The sequence below is a fragment of the Lepidochelys kempii genome, chromosome 24 (genome assembly GCF_965140285.1).
Source record: "Lepidochelys kempii isolate rLepKem1 chromosome 24, rLepKem1.hap1, whole genome shotgun sequence".
Taxonomy (NCBI): Eukaryota; Metazoa; Chordata; order Testudines; family Cheloniidae; genus Lepidochelys; species Lepidochelys kempii.
Window position 1 is genome coordinate 512,099 of NC_136403.1, and position 12,599 is coordinate 524,697.

At 57.9% G+C, this 12,599-nt stretch overlaps 1 protein-coding gene across 12 annotated transcripts; it reads left to right on the forward strand.

Annotated features, from left to right (window-relative positions):
* The first annotated feature begins 351 nt into the window (after positions 1-351).
* GBA1 (glucosylceramidase beta 1) lies at positions 352-12,303 on the forward strand. 12 transcript variants are annotated; one of them, XM_073323318.2, is made up of 13 exons: positions 352-433; positions 1,338-1,401; positions 1,826-2,717; positions 3,054-3,245; positions 3,350-3,496; positions 3,713-3,846; positions 4,339-4,511; positions 4,806-5,043; positions 6,543-6,767; positions 6,864-7,027; positions 8,538-8,663; positions 9,320-9,421; positions 11,365-12,303. In XM_073323318.2, exons 3-13 carry the CDS (start codon positions 2,651-2,653, stop codon positions 11,480-11,482), a joined length of 1,686 nt encoding a protein of 561 aa, XP_073179419.1. In that variant the 5' UTR covers positions 352-433; positions 1,338-1,401; positions 1,826-2,650; the 3' UTR covers positions 11,483-12,303. The 12 variants fall into 12 exon arrangements, with proteins under 12 accessions (XP_073179419.1, XP_073179423.1, XP_073179418.1 ...); XM_073323322.2 differs by having other exon boundaries at positions 2,585-2,717; XM_073323317.2 differs by lacking the exon at positions 352-433 and adding an exon at positions 440-534.
* The last annotated feature ends 296 nt before the right edge of the window (positions 12,304-12,599 follow it).

The following is a 12,599-nucleotide window of genomic DNA, read 5'->3' on the forward strand; positions in this document are numbered from 1 at the left end:
GCCAGGCGGTTCCGGCTCGGCTCGGCCCGGCCCGGCCCGGCTCAGCCCACTCTGCGGCTAGGTGATTCTGGCTCGGCTCAGCCCGGCCCCAGGCTCCCTCTGCGGCCAGGCAACGCCGGCTCGGCCCGGCCCGGCTCGGCCCCAGGCTCCCTTCGCGGCCAGGCGGTTCCGGCTCGGCCCGGCTCAGCTCAGCCCGGCTCGGCCCCAGGCTCCTTCCGTGGCCAGGCGGTTCCGGCTCGGCCCAGTCCGGCTCCGCCCCAGGAGATCCCGGCTCGGCCCGGCCCGGCCCGGCTCCGCCCCGCCCCGCCCCGGGCGATCCCCGCTAGGCTCGGGGGGCCCAGCGGCTCCGGGCGCAGGCGCGGGGGCCGGGTCAGGTGACCGCGCCGTCACGTGACTCTCGGTCCACGCCCGTCCGCGGAGCCGCCGCCGCCCGGTGAGTGGCCGCAGGAGCCTGTGGGCGGGCCCCGGACGCCTGGGTTCCCCGCGGGCCTGGGGCGGCGGCTTCTGGCCCGGGATCCGCTGCGCCGCGCCCCGGTGAGCCCCCTGCCAGGCGGGGCCGCCCATTGCCCGGCCCGGTGCTGGGCGCCCGGCCCGGCCCGGCCCGGCCCGGCCCGGGGGCAGCTGCCGCCCCCGCTTGCCGTGGTTCCGCGCTGTGCTGGTCGGGGCCTGGAGCCTCTCCGCGGGGTCTGCAGCGCCGCCCGCCCCCCGTGGGCTGCGTGGGTGGGGGCCCGTCCAGCCGGCTCCGGGGGAGCTGCCTGGCGCAGCCGGTCGGGCTGGTGTCGGGGCTTTTTCTGAGCCCCTCCCCTCATCCTCCCTGTGCCAGGGCATGTGTCTGGGCCCTGAACTAGGGGCTGGGGCCAGCCAGGTTCTGGTTTTTTAGCCCAGTCTCTGTTTCGCACCCCGGGCCCTTTATGGCATTAGAAGGAGACCTGGCCCCGGCCCTGCCCCAAGGACCTGTGGAGACAAGAGCAGGGGCCATGCAGTCAATCGGGGCTAGGGCCGGAGCTTTGATCTAGGCTCTTTCAAATTCATAATTTTCATCCTGAGGTGGAATCCACAGGAAAGATAATCACAGTAAAGGTGAGTTAATTCCATGGCCTCGTCCTCTCAAAATCCGTCTCCTGGGGAAAAGGGAATTCTCAGCAGCCTAAACCAGAGTGAGTCTTGGGCCATGATAAATGACCATGCACGTTCTCAGGGGTGGGGGTCATTTCCAGGCAAGAGACGAATGTTGCATTCCTAGTTGCCCCGATTTTAAGTAACTTTTCTTCTCCATGTGGCCTGAACTAACCTACAGCCGGCAGGGTCAAAGAATTCTTCGTTGGTTTTATTTTCAGTGTGTTGTCCCACAGTGCTTTTCAGCTGGAGGCATCGCCAAGCACTTGGCATATTCTCAACACAGTGAGTACTTACTATTGAAATGCACCCAGCTCCAGGGTGGAACGCAGCAGTCGTGTACCAGGAGAAACTGCGCAACAAGTGTCACAGAAAGTGACTAATAATTTCATCCCCTGAAATTGCAGGGCAATTCTAGTTTGGCATAGTATTGCCCAAGTGGGACTTGGCCAGGGTACCAGGGTTAATGCAGGTTAATCCGTGAGAAGTCATGTGGCAGCAGATGTAGCTTGGCATGACTGGGCATTTGCTAATCCCTCATTAAGACTGCCATTGTAATCGAGGTCAGGTGGAACTGAGCCATTGCAAAAGATGCCTGTGTTACTGGCTAGGCAAGATGGATGAGGTCCTTATGCCAGCACCCAGCTCCTCTCTCGCCTTCCTCCCCTCGTCTCGCCCACCCATTGCTGTTCGCTCTGTGTCCTCACAGGGTGAGTCCCATGTTGTCATAGTCTCCTGCCCAGGTGTCTGATGGCCTCAGGGCCTCCTGATTCTCTCTGGCTGGGGCTGGCACCAAAGAACAGGTCAGTGTTATGCGGGAATGATATGTACCTGCTCTCTGCTCCCTTGCTCTGATCATTAATGAAGTTGGTAAATATAGGACCGGATCGCTGAGGTGCCCACTACAACCCCTTAAGCGCTGGGTCAGGTAAGCCTTGGAGGCTGGAGGAGTTCAGGGTGAGGGGAAGGAGCAGCTGGTATCCCAGGAGCAGGGGCTGCTAGGTAAGAAGGGACAAAGTCAGGGTGGCTGAAGGAGACTAGGGGAGTAGTTGGGAAGAGACTGGGAAAGAGCATGGGGTGGGACAAGACTTGAGAAGATGAGATCAGGTGTGGGAGGCACTGGAGCCAAGGCTCCCTTTAAAAGAGAGGCTGGGGCTGGCTGTGGAGGTGGATGTCTTGGTGAGTTGAGGGAATTGCAGCTTGTTGTGGCCCTGGGGTTCAGCTGAGCGGAAGGGCACGGAGGAGAGATCAGGACAGGAGTTACCAGAGCGGCTCAGCTCCCTGACACCCTCCACCACCAGGCTGGGCTGAGCTGGGCAGGCGGCCTCCTCTCTTTGTGCTGTTCCAGGAGTCCCTGTGGTCCTGGGCTTGCCCGGCTGCTCCTGAGGCTGGAGCCACTGAAGGCGCAGTGAGTGGGGAGTGGGTGTCCCAGCGGCCCCGACACTCACAGCCTCCATCCTGCTTTCAGGCCCAGGTGCCCAGTGCTGTGCTCGCTGGGACTGGCTGCGGGGTCACACCGGGCAGGAAAGGCGCCATGTGGGCCGGATGCGCCAGCATTGTGGGCTGGTTCCTTTTCATCCAGACAGCGCCCGGGGCGGCAGGTAAGCGCTTGTGACGTGTCGTGTGTGTGACCTGCGGGGAGGGTCCCTCCTGGGTGCCGCTCAGCCTCTGCACTTCTCCTCGGCGTGGGGGGAAGTAGCAGGGTATTGGCTGGTGCAGGAGTCTTGGGGTTTGAGAGACCAAACGGGTGTGCTGAGAACCCTGCTGCTCCTGAGATGGGTGCCTGGGACCGTGTGGGAGGGACCTCGCTCAGGGGCATCCCCAGAGCTCAGAGGAATGGGATTGACGGGGGGTGGGAATCCTCTCCCAGGAGGGTGGGGAAGCCCCAAACTATACCCGGAGCCCTGCACTCACCCAGTCTGTCTCTCTCTTCCTAGGCAGCCGTCCCTGCAGCCCCCAGTATTTTGGCCATGACTTGATGGTGTGTGAATGCAACGCCACCTATTGTGACACGCTGGACCCCATTGTCGTCCCGGCCGTGGGCACATACGCCAAGTATGAGAGCAGCAAGGCGGGCAAGCGGCTGGAGCGCAGCGAGGGGAGGTTCCAGAGCGACTCCACGGCCCCAGGTATCTGCTTGGGCACTAGGGATGCCGAGGGCAGGGCTGGCCGCTGGCCCTGGCCCTTGCTCCTAGCTGCAGGGCTCTGAGCCGAGCTGCTCTCTGCCCCGCAGATCTTGTGCTGAAGCTGGACACCGCGCAGCAGTACCAGAAAGTGAAGGGCTTTGGCGGCTCCGTCACAGATTCGGCTGCGATGAACATCCTGTCCCTGTCCAAGGAGACCCAACGCCACCTGCTCGCGTCCTACTTCACGGAGGAAGGTGAGCGCTGGGGGCCGATTCGGGGCAGTGATGTATGGCGTTGACTTGCTGGCTGTCCTGGTGGGGGGCAGGCCCTGGCTCTGGGCTTATGGCTCTCAGGAGCTACACGTCACGTCCTGCAGCCTGAGGCCCTCTGTCCCCACGTGTAGTCACTGGGACCTGCTGTTTTGGCTCCTGTGACACTGGGTCCTGGGTCACCTCCTTCCTGTCCCACAGGGATCGAGTACAACCTGGTCCGCATTCCCATGGCCAGCTGTGACTTCTCCACCCACCCCTACAGCTACGACGACACCCCCTACGACTACCAGCTCCTCAACTTTGACCTGACGGATGAGGATACAAAGCTGAAAGTGAGCCGCACTGGAGTGGGGAGGGGGCCGCAGGGAGCGGCCAGTCCCAATTTGCTCAGGTTTTCTACACTCCGACCAAGCTCCCAGGCCCCACCTCATCTGGGGTATTTTCTGTGGCCATCATGGGCTGGGGCTGGGGCTGATCCCCCACCCCCTGATGGCACTCACCCCTCAGCCATTGCTCTGGGTCTCCATCAGACGCTCCTTGGCCTCCCTGACCGCCCTGCAGGCGTCTCCCAGCCCCTTCTGCGTGACGAGTTGTGACGTTGTGAGGGGAAAGTCCCATCTATGCAGTTGCTGGGCACCACGGCAAAGGGGAGCTCCCCTGTCCTGCAGCCTTTCTAGGCTCCCTTCTGCGTCTGCAGCCCTTGAGCTGCCACTGCTGCCCTCCTGAGAGGGAGTAGCCCCCAGGGGACCGGTGTGTCTAGGCACGTTCCTTCCTGAGACCCCTGTGGCACACAGTGAGCTGGTCCTGCTGCTCTGTCCCTTCAGATCCCCATTCTCCACCGAGCCATGGCCTTGTCCAAGAAGCCGCTGTCCCTGGTCGCCAGTCCCTGGTCATCCCCGGTCTGGATGAAAACCAGCGGGGAGATGAAAGGGAAGGGAAGCCTGAAGGGGAAGCCGGGGGACAAGTATCACAAGACCTGGGCCAACTACTTCATCAGGTAAAGGGCAGCGCGGGGCAGGGGCTCTCCTGTGGAGAGGAGCCGGCAGGATGGGGCGGGTCTCGGTGAGTACAGCTGGCCCTAGGGCTGTGCGAGGGAAGGGGCTGGACAGGTGTTAGGGACGGGGCGTTGGAGAAGTCGGTGTGAGCTCTCTGAGCCGGCAAAACAACAGACTGTGGGCGAGGTCTGTACAGTCCATGCGGGTGGGGGGCAGGGGGACTGGTCTCTGCACCCCAGGCCGGGCGCTGGGGGGCACGGCTGGGGCTGCTAATGTTTCTCATCCCCGGCCCCCAGGTTCCTGGATGAATACGCCAAGCACAACTTGACGTTCTGGGCGGTGACGGCACAGAACGAGCCCACGGCTGGGCTGATAAACAACTACCCCTTCCAGTGCCTGGGCTTCACCGCCGAGCACCAGCGGGACTTCGTTGCCCAGGACCTGGGCCCGGCACTGGCCAACAGCTCGCACAAGGGCGTCCGGCTCATCATGCTGGACGACAACAGGGTGCTGCTCCCCCACTGGGCCAAAGTGGTGAGTCTGCATGCCGGGGCCCATTGCTCCTTCGCCTGTTCTGCTGGGGCTGGCTGTGCATGAGCTCCGCTCTGCGGGGAGATGCCGGGTGTTGGGATTGGCCTGTGGTCCGAGCGTACTCAACGGGCATATGCCTGGCATGTGCCCTGCTGGGCGGGAGGAGCGGTTCCCGCCAGGCTGAGCAGGGTGCTCCCTCTTCTAAGGGCTGGGCCCTGGCAGGACATCCAGGAAGACTCCAGCCCTGCCAAAGCCAGTTCCCATGACCCCTGGATGACTATGAGGCTGCTGGGGGCAGAGAGCACACTCTGGCCCCCAGGGACAGCTGCCCTGCTCCTTCCTCAAGGGAGCTGCTGCGGCAGCAGGGTTCCATCTAGCTGCCTCTAATTTCCTAGCCCTTTCGGTCTGGCTATAAGCATGAGTATGGCTGTGCTGGCCACCTGGCTTGGCAATCTGCTGCTCCCAGGAGAGCTGCCAGCCCTCCCATTCATGTTGTTTATCACAGCAGTGCCTGGAGGCTGTGCCCTGCCTCGCAGCCTGGGGGAGACTCCAGACAACGGGTGGCTGCCTTAGGTGGGCAGGAGCTGAGCTGAGGAGGTGACGCTGGCGGTGACCAGCCATGGCTGCAGCAGAGCAGCCCCTGGCCCAAGGGGAGGTTTGCTTGCACAGGAGGGTTTGATGAAGAATGACGAGCCCAGCATGGGGCTCCCCCCAGATCCCACGGTCTGCCCAACTTGGGACTCCCAAACACACATCCAGTGGTCTCAGCTGATCTGCGTGGGTGTGATGGTGCCTGGGGTCTGTGGCAGCCAGGACCCAGCTGCCCAGGGCGCTGAGCTCCCAGCTCTCCTTGGCTCCTTTCCTTCGTGGGGCCCATTTGCTCTCCCCTTGGGCTGCAGAGTCTTCTCAATGCTGGGGGTGCTTGGCCCAATCTGCCTGCTCTCTGCTTTCAAGGATGAAGCCTCTGGGTTTCCCAGGGACCAGCTGTGGTTGGGACCTGGCTGCGAACCAAGTGCCTGATGCCCAGCCTGGATGAAGCTAGGGTAAAGTTGGCTAGCCCGGGAGCAGCAGGGGCTCCTGCCCTGGCTGTTCCCTTGGGACTCTTGGGCCCCGAGTGATCTCGGCTTCCTGGGAAGCAGCAGTGGCTTGTCCTGCATTTTGTTTTCCACCCAGGAAACCCTGGCCTTCCCTCGCAATGTCTGGGTGGGCCAGCACAGAGCAGAGTGCCAAGAGACAGTCTTGCCAGCACCCCGCTCTGCCCTGGCCTCTGGACTTGTTCCCAGCTGCAGAGCCATGAACAATGTGTCCTGGCGGGCGTAAGGCCTGATCCCTAGGCACCTGCAGTGTCACTCAGGGCAGCAGAGTGGCTGGACCTGTGCTGTGAGGGAGAGCCCGTCTGGGGTGTGCTCTCAAAGGGGTGTGTCGCTGGGTCCTTCTTTCTGCTGCTGTCTTGAAGGCCCGGGCCAATAAGTGACTGCTCCTCCTCTCTCCTTCCTTCCTAGGTACTGGGTGACCCAAACGCTGCTCGCTATGTCCATGGCATTGGCGTCCATTGGTACCTGGATTTCATTGCTCCCATAGAGGACACTGTGTTACCGACCCATGACCTCTTCCCTGATTACTTCATCTTGGCCACAGAGGCTTGCACTGGGTCCCACTTCTGGGAGAGGGACGTTATCCTGGGCTGCTGGGATCGGGGGAACCAGTATAGCCACAGCATCCTGACGGTAAGGCCCGCTCGGGTCCCCCACGCAGGCTGCCTCGGGAGCATCACCCACCCTGTCCCCTGCCTCCAGCTGAGCATCTCTGCCATCCCCTCACAGAACCTGAACAACTTCGTCTCCGGCTGGATCGACTGGAACCTGGCCCTGGACCTGGAGGGGGGGCCCAACTGGGTCCAGAACTTGGTGGACAGCCCGGTCATCGTGGACAGGAAAAAGGATCTCTTCTACAAGCAGCCCATGTTCTACCACATTGGGCATTTCAGGTGAGCTGGGGCATTCCCAGTCAGCTGGTTTGGACTGCAGAGATTGTGCCCACAGCTGGCTCAGTACACGTGTGCTGGTGAGTTAATGCCCAGGGTCAAAAGAGTCACAGGTGTGTTAAACGCTTTTCCTGACCAGCCCAGAAAGTGAGATGCCAAGAGGTCTGGGTTTTCTCTGGGGGACCTTGGATTGCTTGATTTCTTGGCCAACACCTAAACTCTTCGTTCTAAAGTTGAAAGTTTGTTGATTAAACACAAGGAAGAACAAGAAGTTAAAAGAAGCATTTATATGGAAACTGAAATTGGGAGATTATGTGAAACAAACTCAATTAAAACCTTGAAAGGTTTTCTCCTTTTGGAGGCAAAATCTTATTTTTTTTTATTTTTAGAACAACCTTTCTTTGAGGGAAAGGAAAGGGTTAATGCTATTTTGCAAGGGGTATTCACTTCTCCTGATTCTAACAGACAGCTTGCACAAGGTGGAGGGGGAGAGGGTAGAAGGGGGTGGGGAATGAGTCTTTTGCTGATGTCTTGGAATGCTGGATGGCTGGTCCGTCTCCAGTGGATGCTTTGGCTGCCATGTTGACCGTGGCACCTGTTTGCTTGGACCCTGTCCTACATTCTGGGCAGGGACATTACTGGGTTGGGTCTTTTCTCCTTGGGCAGGGCTGGGCCCCTCTCATCTGGCTGTGCTGATGCAGCACATTGATTTCAGGATTGGCGAAAAGCTGAGAGAGACAGACATAGGATAGTGGGGCAGAAAGTAACAACAGGAAAGGGAGACAGAATGTGCCTCTGCGATGCTGGGAATTGGGGTCCCCACAGAGCTGAGGATTCGCAGGTGAAAAACAAAGGGCCTTTAACAAGAGTGAGGCCTTCAGTCTGGTCTGCTCCTTTGGTCTCAGGCTCAAGGGAAGATGAGCTCAGCAGCCTGCTGGGCGACTGTAAGCTGAGCCCCCCCCCCCCTCAAGTTTATTTTTAAGACACCCCTTCCTCCCCCCCTCTCCCGAGGGGAAAACATGGATGTCTTGGCCTGGTTTATTCCCGCATTATTTTGCCCACCAATTAGGCCTAACATTTGACACATCAATTTTGATTTATTCATTTTCAGCTCCACATTTCCTGTTCTTTAACCTGCATCATTTTAACATGGCTTTTGGATGATGCTAGTAGGCCCGTTGCTTTTGGGCTTTATTACTTTGTGTCTTTTGGGTTTTGTGCACCCATTGATTCAATTTAATTATTGAAAACAACATGACCTATTTCCTGGTTCACGTCCAAGCCTGCAGGGTTCTAGGTTACTCTGACACCTTGTGAAGTGGTGCAGCCTTTTTGCACTTGAGCTCACAACTGGGGTAAATTTTAGGTCCAATAATTACAGCAGTGCCCAGTGAGCCAGGCTCTGCTCCCTACCACCCCAGGCTGCAGCCTCTCTGTTTGTTGGCCCAGCGTTGTCTCTGGGGGCCGTCACTTTCCTTCCCCCTGTGCTCACCGCTCCCTCTTATCTGTGCAGCAAGTTCATCCCTGAGGGCTCCCAGCATGTCGGGCTGGTTGTCTCCAAGAAGAGCTGCAAGTGCAACATGGAGTATGCAGCCTTCTTGCGCCCGGATGGCGCCGCCGTGCTCGTGGTCCTGAACAGGTATGTGGCTGGGCCTGGAGTGTGAGAGCCTCGTCCAGACTGGGAGCGGGGCAGGGGCTTAGGGAGTCGGTGCCGGGATGGGAGTTCATAGAATCATAGAATATCAGGGTTGGAAGGGACCTCAGGAGGTCATCTAGTCCAACCCCCTGCTCAAAGCGGGACCAATCCCCAACTAGTTGGGAGCCCAGAGCTGGCCTTTGGGGCAGGGAGGAGGAAAGAGACTTGGAGATAACCAGGCTACTCACTGAGCACTGTAAGAACAGCGCTGATGGGGGCAGAGGAGGGCCACGCCGCTGGCCTGAGCATCAGCAGGTGCCCCCAAACTGGCAGGAGGCACGCACCCTGCCCCCAGGAGCTCACAGTACAATCCAGGGGGCTGGGGAACCCTGGAAACAGCTGGTTGTGGGGCAGGGGAGAGGCACTGAACACATGGTGGATGAGAACTCTGCTGGTCACATTCACTGATCCTCGTCTAGAGAGGGGCCTGCGAGCAGGGGAGGCGAGTGTGGTCCCTTCACCTTGCTCCTGCAGCCTGCATGGCACTGCTCTCTTCATCTGGAGGTGTGGTGCAGCCCCCTCGATTCATTGCCAGGCAGTCAGCTGGATCTGCTGGGCAGTCATGCAGTCAGACTGACTCTGCCCCTCGCCCTCCTCAGGTACTCCGCGGATGTGCCATTCGGGATCTCAGACCCAGGTGTTGGCTTCATTGAGGCTCTGGCTCCAGCTGACTCCATCCAGACCTACCTGTGGAGACGGCAGTGAGAAGGCTCGGGGGGGCCTGGGGTGGGGGGAAGGACTCTGCGTGCTGCTCTGGAGAATTGCTCTGTGGGGACGTTCCAGGCAGCACAGACAGGGCTGGGTGGGGCCCTCAGGGAGGCCAGCACCCACCTAGATCTGCCCCTTGCAAAGCACAGCACCTGGGCAGGGGCAGAGCTGACAAGCTGAGCCCCAAGCCTGCAGCATGACTAGAGCCAGCTGGGCCCTACTGGACCCGGGCACAGAGGGAGCAGGGCTCCCTTTGCCTCATAGGAGTGGAGATCCATGTGCTGTAAACACAATCGCTGCTGCTCTGCCAAACAGCTGCCGTCTCTGGCTCTCTTTGGGCCCCACCCCCCACCCCAGCCTGGTCTCCGGCAGAGCCTAGCACATGGGCATGTCTGTCAGAGCGGCATGGGTGCCTGTCTGGAGCTTTACATCAACTGGGAGTTAAAATCCCGCCACCTCTCCCCTCCCATGCACTGCGCCCCAGGCTGCTCCCACCCCAGTGACACTTCCTTGGGTGCCTTGAACCAAGGAGACCAGAACAGCTGGTTCCGGAGGGGAAAGACCCCTGAGCATGCTGGGAAATAATCTCCTTTATAAACCCCTGCTGGAGGCTCAGTCTGCAGGGTGGTAAGCGAAGCCCCTGGGCAAGGACGGTAGCTTCATGCTGAGATCCAATGGGCAGGCATTGCACTGGTACCAGGAGCCATTACCCCTGGGCTGAGCGCTGCTCACCTTAATCTGCCCCAGGGAGGTCTGCATTTGGGGCGGGTGCCCTGGCTGGCTCCCCGTCTCCCCCTGGCTTGCTGGGCTGCCTGTTCTGCTGCCGTCTGTCGGCATCTCTGGCCTTCCCCTGTTGGGCTGCAAGAGATGGAATCACAGGGAGCTCCTTGAGGTTGGACCCTCACCTCAGACAGTGGCTGATAACTAAAGCAGGGGGTCACAGATGAGGGCCCAGGCTCGTTCTGGGCTCTGTGTTCCTTGTTGCTCTGTGACAGAATCAGGCTCCAGTGGGGCATGCCGGATGCTGTTCCACCCCCTACAGGCTCTCCCCGCCTGGGAGCCCTTGGGCCAGGAACTTTGCCTGGCAGAGTTCATGCTGCGGATGGTGCTGTATACATTGAATAATTGTTGACTAGCAAGGGGCGCAGCGGCCCAGGGAGCATGCTGCTCTGACAGCGCCTTTCCCTGCATCACCTGCCCCAGGGCTGGCAGGCCTGAGGGAGAGGAAATAGGGAATGGGTGAGAGAGCTTCTTTACCTTTTCTGCGAATAGCAGAGCAAGGGCCCAGCAGATGAAATTGTAAGGAAATAAATGTTTAAAGTACATAAAAAGAAATTATTTCTAACAGGGTGCATAATTTACCTGTGGAACTCACTGCCACAAGATTTCACTGAGGCCAAGAGCTGATAGGATTCCAAAAAAGCATTAGTCATTTATATGGATACTGATTAACACCCATAGTTACATTTTGAAAGGATAAAACCAAAGCTTGGACAAAATCTAAACCCTCCCGCTTCCGAGCGTGACCCAGTGACTCACTGCTCTAGGAGGAACGAGCAGACCAGTGGCCCCGTTACTGAAGCGGAGTTGTTTTGCATGTAAAGCAGGTATTCCACCACTGGTTTATGTATGAGGAACACAGCATACTTTCCTCCACGTTCCAGCTCTTACTTTTTGAGCACAGAATGAAATTTCGGAACATTTCCAAGAAATTTGTTTACTTATTTTGAATAAAAATTAATTTAAAATGGTTCCTTTAAGAAGTTTAGCACCTGGTGTCAGACTGTTTTGTGTGTCCTGAATGATCTTATTAATGGGATAACAGAGATGCTTCAAACTGCCCACTTCAGACTCACTAAAACCTGGTGCACTGGCTACAGTTGAAGACTTTTTTTCTTTCTTTTTTTTAAGAGGATTAATCTTTATTTTTTGGCAGTGGTCTTCGTAACTGCAAGTTTCTTCAGCAGGGACTGACAACTAATCTTCTTCTGCAGAGAGTTCTGCACACAACGGCTGGCTGCCGTCTCCTGTTGGCTCAGTGGCAGCGAAGCTGAAAGTGCCCTCAGCAAGGATGCCATCTTTCAAAATGACCCATGGTAACGAAGCCAACCTGCCCTTAGGGACGCTGGCGGGGCTTGGCAGCAGAGAGACTCCGTCCTAAAGAAACAAATGGCTTTGAAAAGCTCCTTGTTTCACCTGCCCTGCTCACCGAGGGTGCGGGGGAGAGCAGGGGGAAGCTTCAGTGTGGATATGGGCTTGCATGCACCCAGAGGAGTGTGAGGGGATGTGAGCAAGGGACTGGGGACTGCGTGCTCTGCCTACTTTGCACTGCTCCAGAGTGGGTGCACCGCCAAAGTGCTGTGGTGAAGCTGCCCCTATAAATGAAACGTTTAAGGTTGACACTCCTCAGGATCACTAGTAATGTTTGCTTTGGGTTTCTCCTTTAGTTCCCATGTTGAGTTTGTAATAATAACAGAAAGCCGGGAAATTGTCAGCTGCAGTCTGTGTTGAAATGACGTTCAGTCTGAGTGTGTATCGGAACCTGCAAATATTACAGGGATGTTGCAATTATCGCCAAGCCGGGCATTATAAACCCAGGAAATGCTGAGGTGAAGAAAGTTTAAAAGCAAGCCCCACATGTTCCTTAAGGCTTGGGAATGCAGAATTTAAGGTTTGGAAACATCTCTAACTCCAGCTTTCTGCAACAGGATGAAAGAAAGGAAGAAAATCTAATATTGTCTATAAATCCGTTTAACCTAAGCGGGAACTGCAAGCATTGTGATGGAGGGATCAGTGTCTGGCTACTGCATGATGTTGCTACAGGGCAGGCCGTACCTTTGTTTGGGTGCCGTAAACTGGGCATTTCCAGCCCCTAATAACCATCTCTGGATTGTGTTTGTGTTTAACCTTCACTTGCCTTTCCTGGGTTGGTGACGATTGTGTCCCCTGTAATGGTTTTACCCTTGAGACACTACACGCACTCAACCTCACCTCCACGTTCAGCTGGGATTCCTGGAATATATGGTCTGGGTGATTTTACCTCATCCTCTGACGTGGTCCGAGACCGGCTGTAAGACTGGACCATGTGTCTGGCCAGGTCTGCAGGAGGGTTTCTAGGGAATGATCCACCCCAAGCCCCAAACGGCTGGAAGGAGGAGTCTCATCCTCGTG

What these genes read in the sequence shown, in the direction of transcription:
- GBA1 (XM_073323318.2), top strand. Translation starts at nt 2,651, where the DNA reads ATGTGGGCCGGATGCGCCAGCATTGTGGGCTGGTTCCTTTTCATCCAG. An exon ending in GAGCGACTCCACGGCCCCAG is followed by an intron (nt 3,246 to 3,349) that starts GTATCTGCTTGG and finishes TCTGCCCCGCAG; the next exon opens with ATCTTGTGCTGAAGCTGGAC. An exon ending in TCCCCCACTGGGCCAAAGTG is followed by an intron (nt 5,044 to 6,542) that starts GTGAGTCTGCAT and finishes CTTCCTTCCTAG; the next exon opens with GTACTGGGTGACCCAAACGC.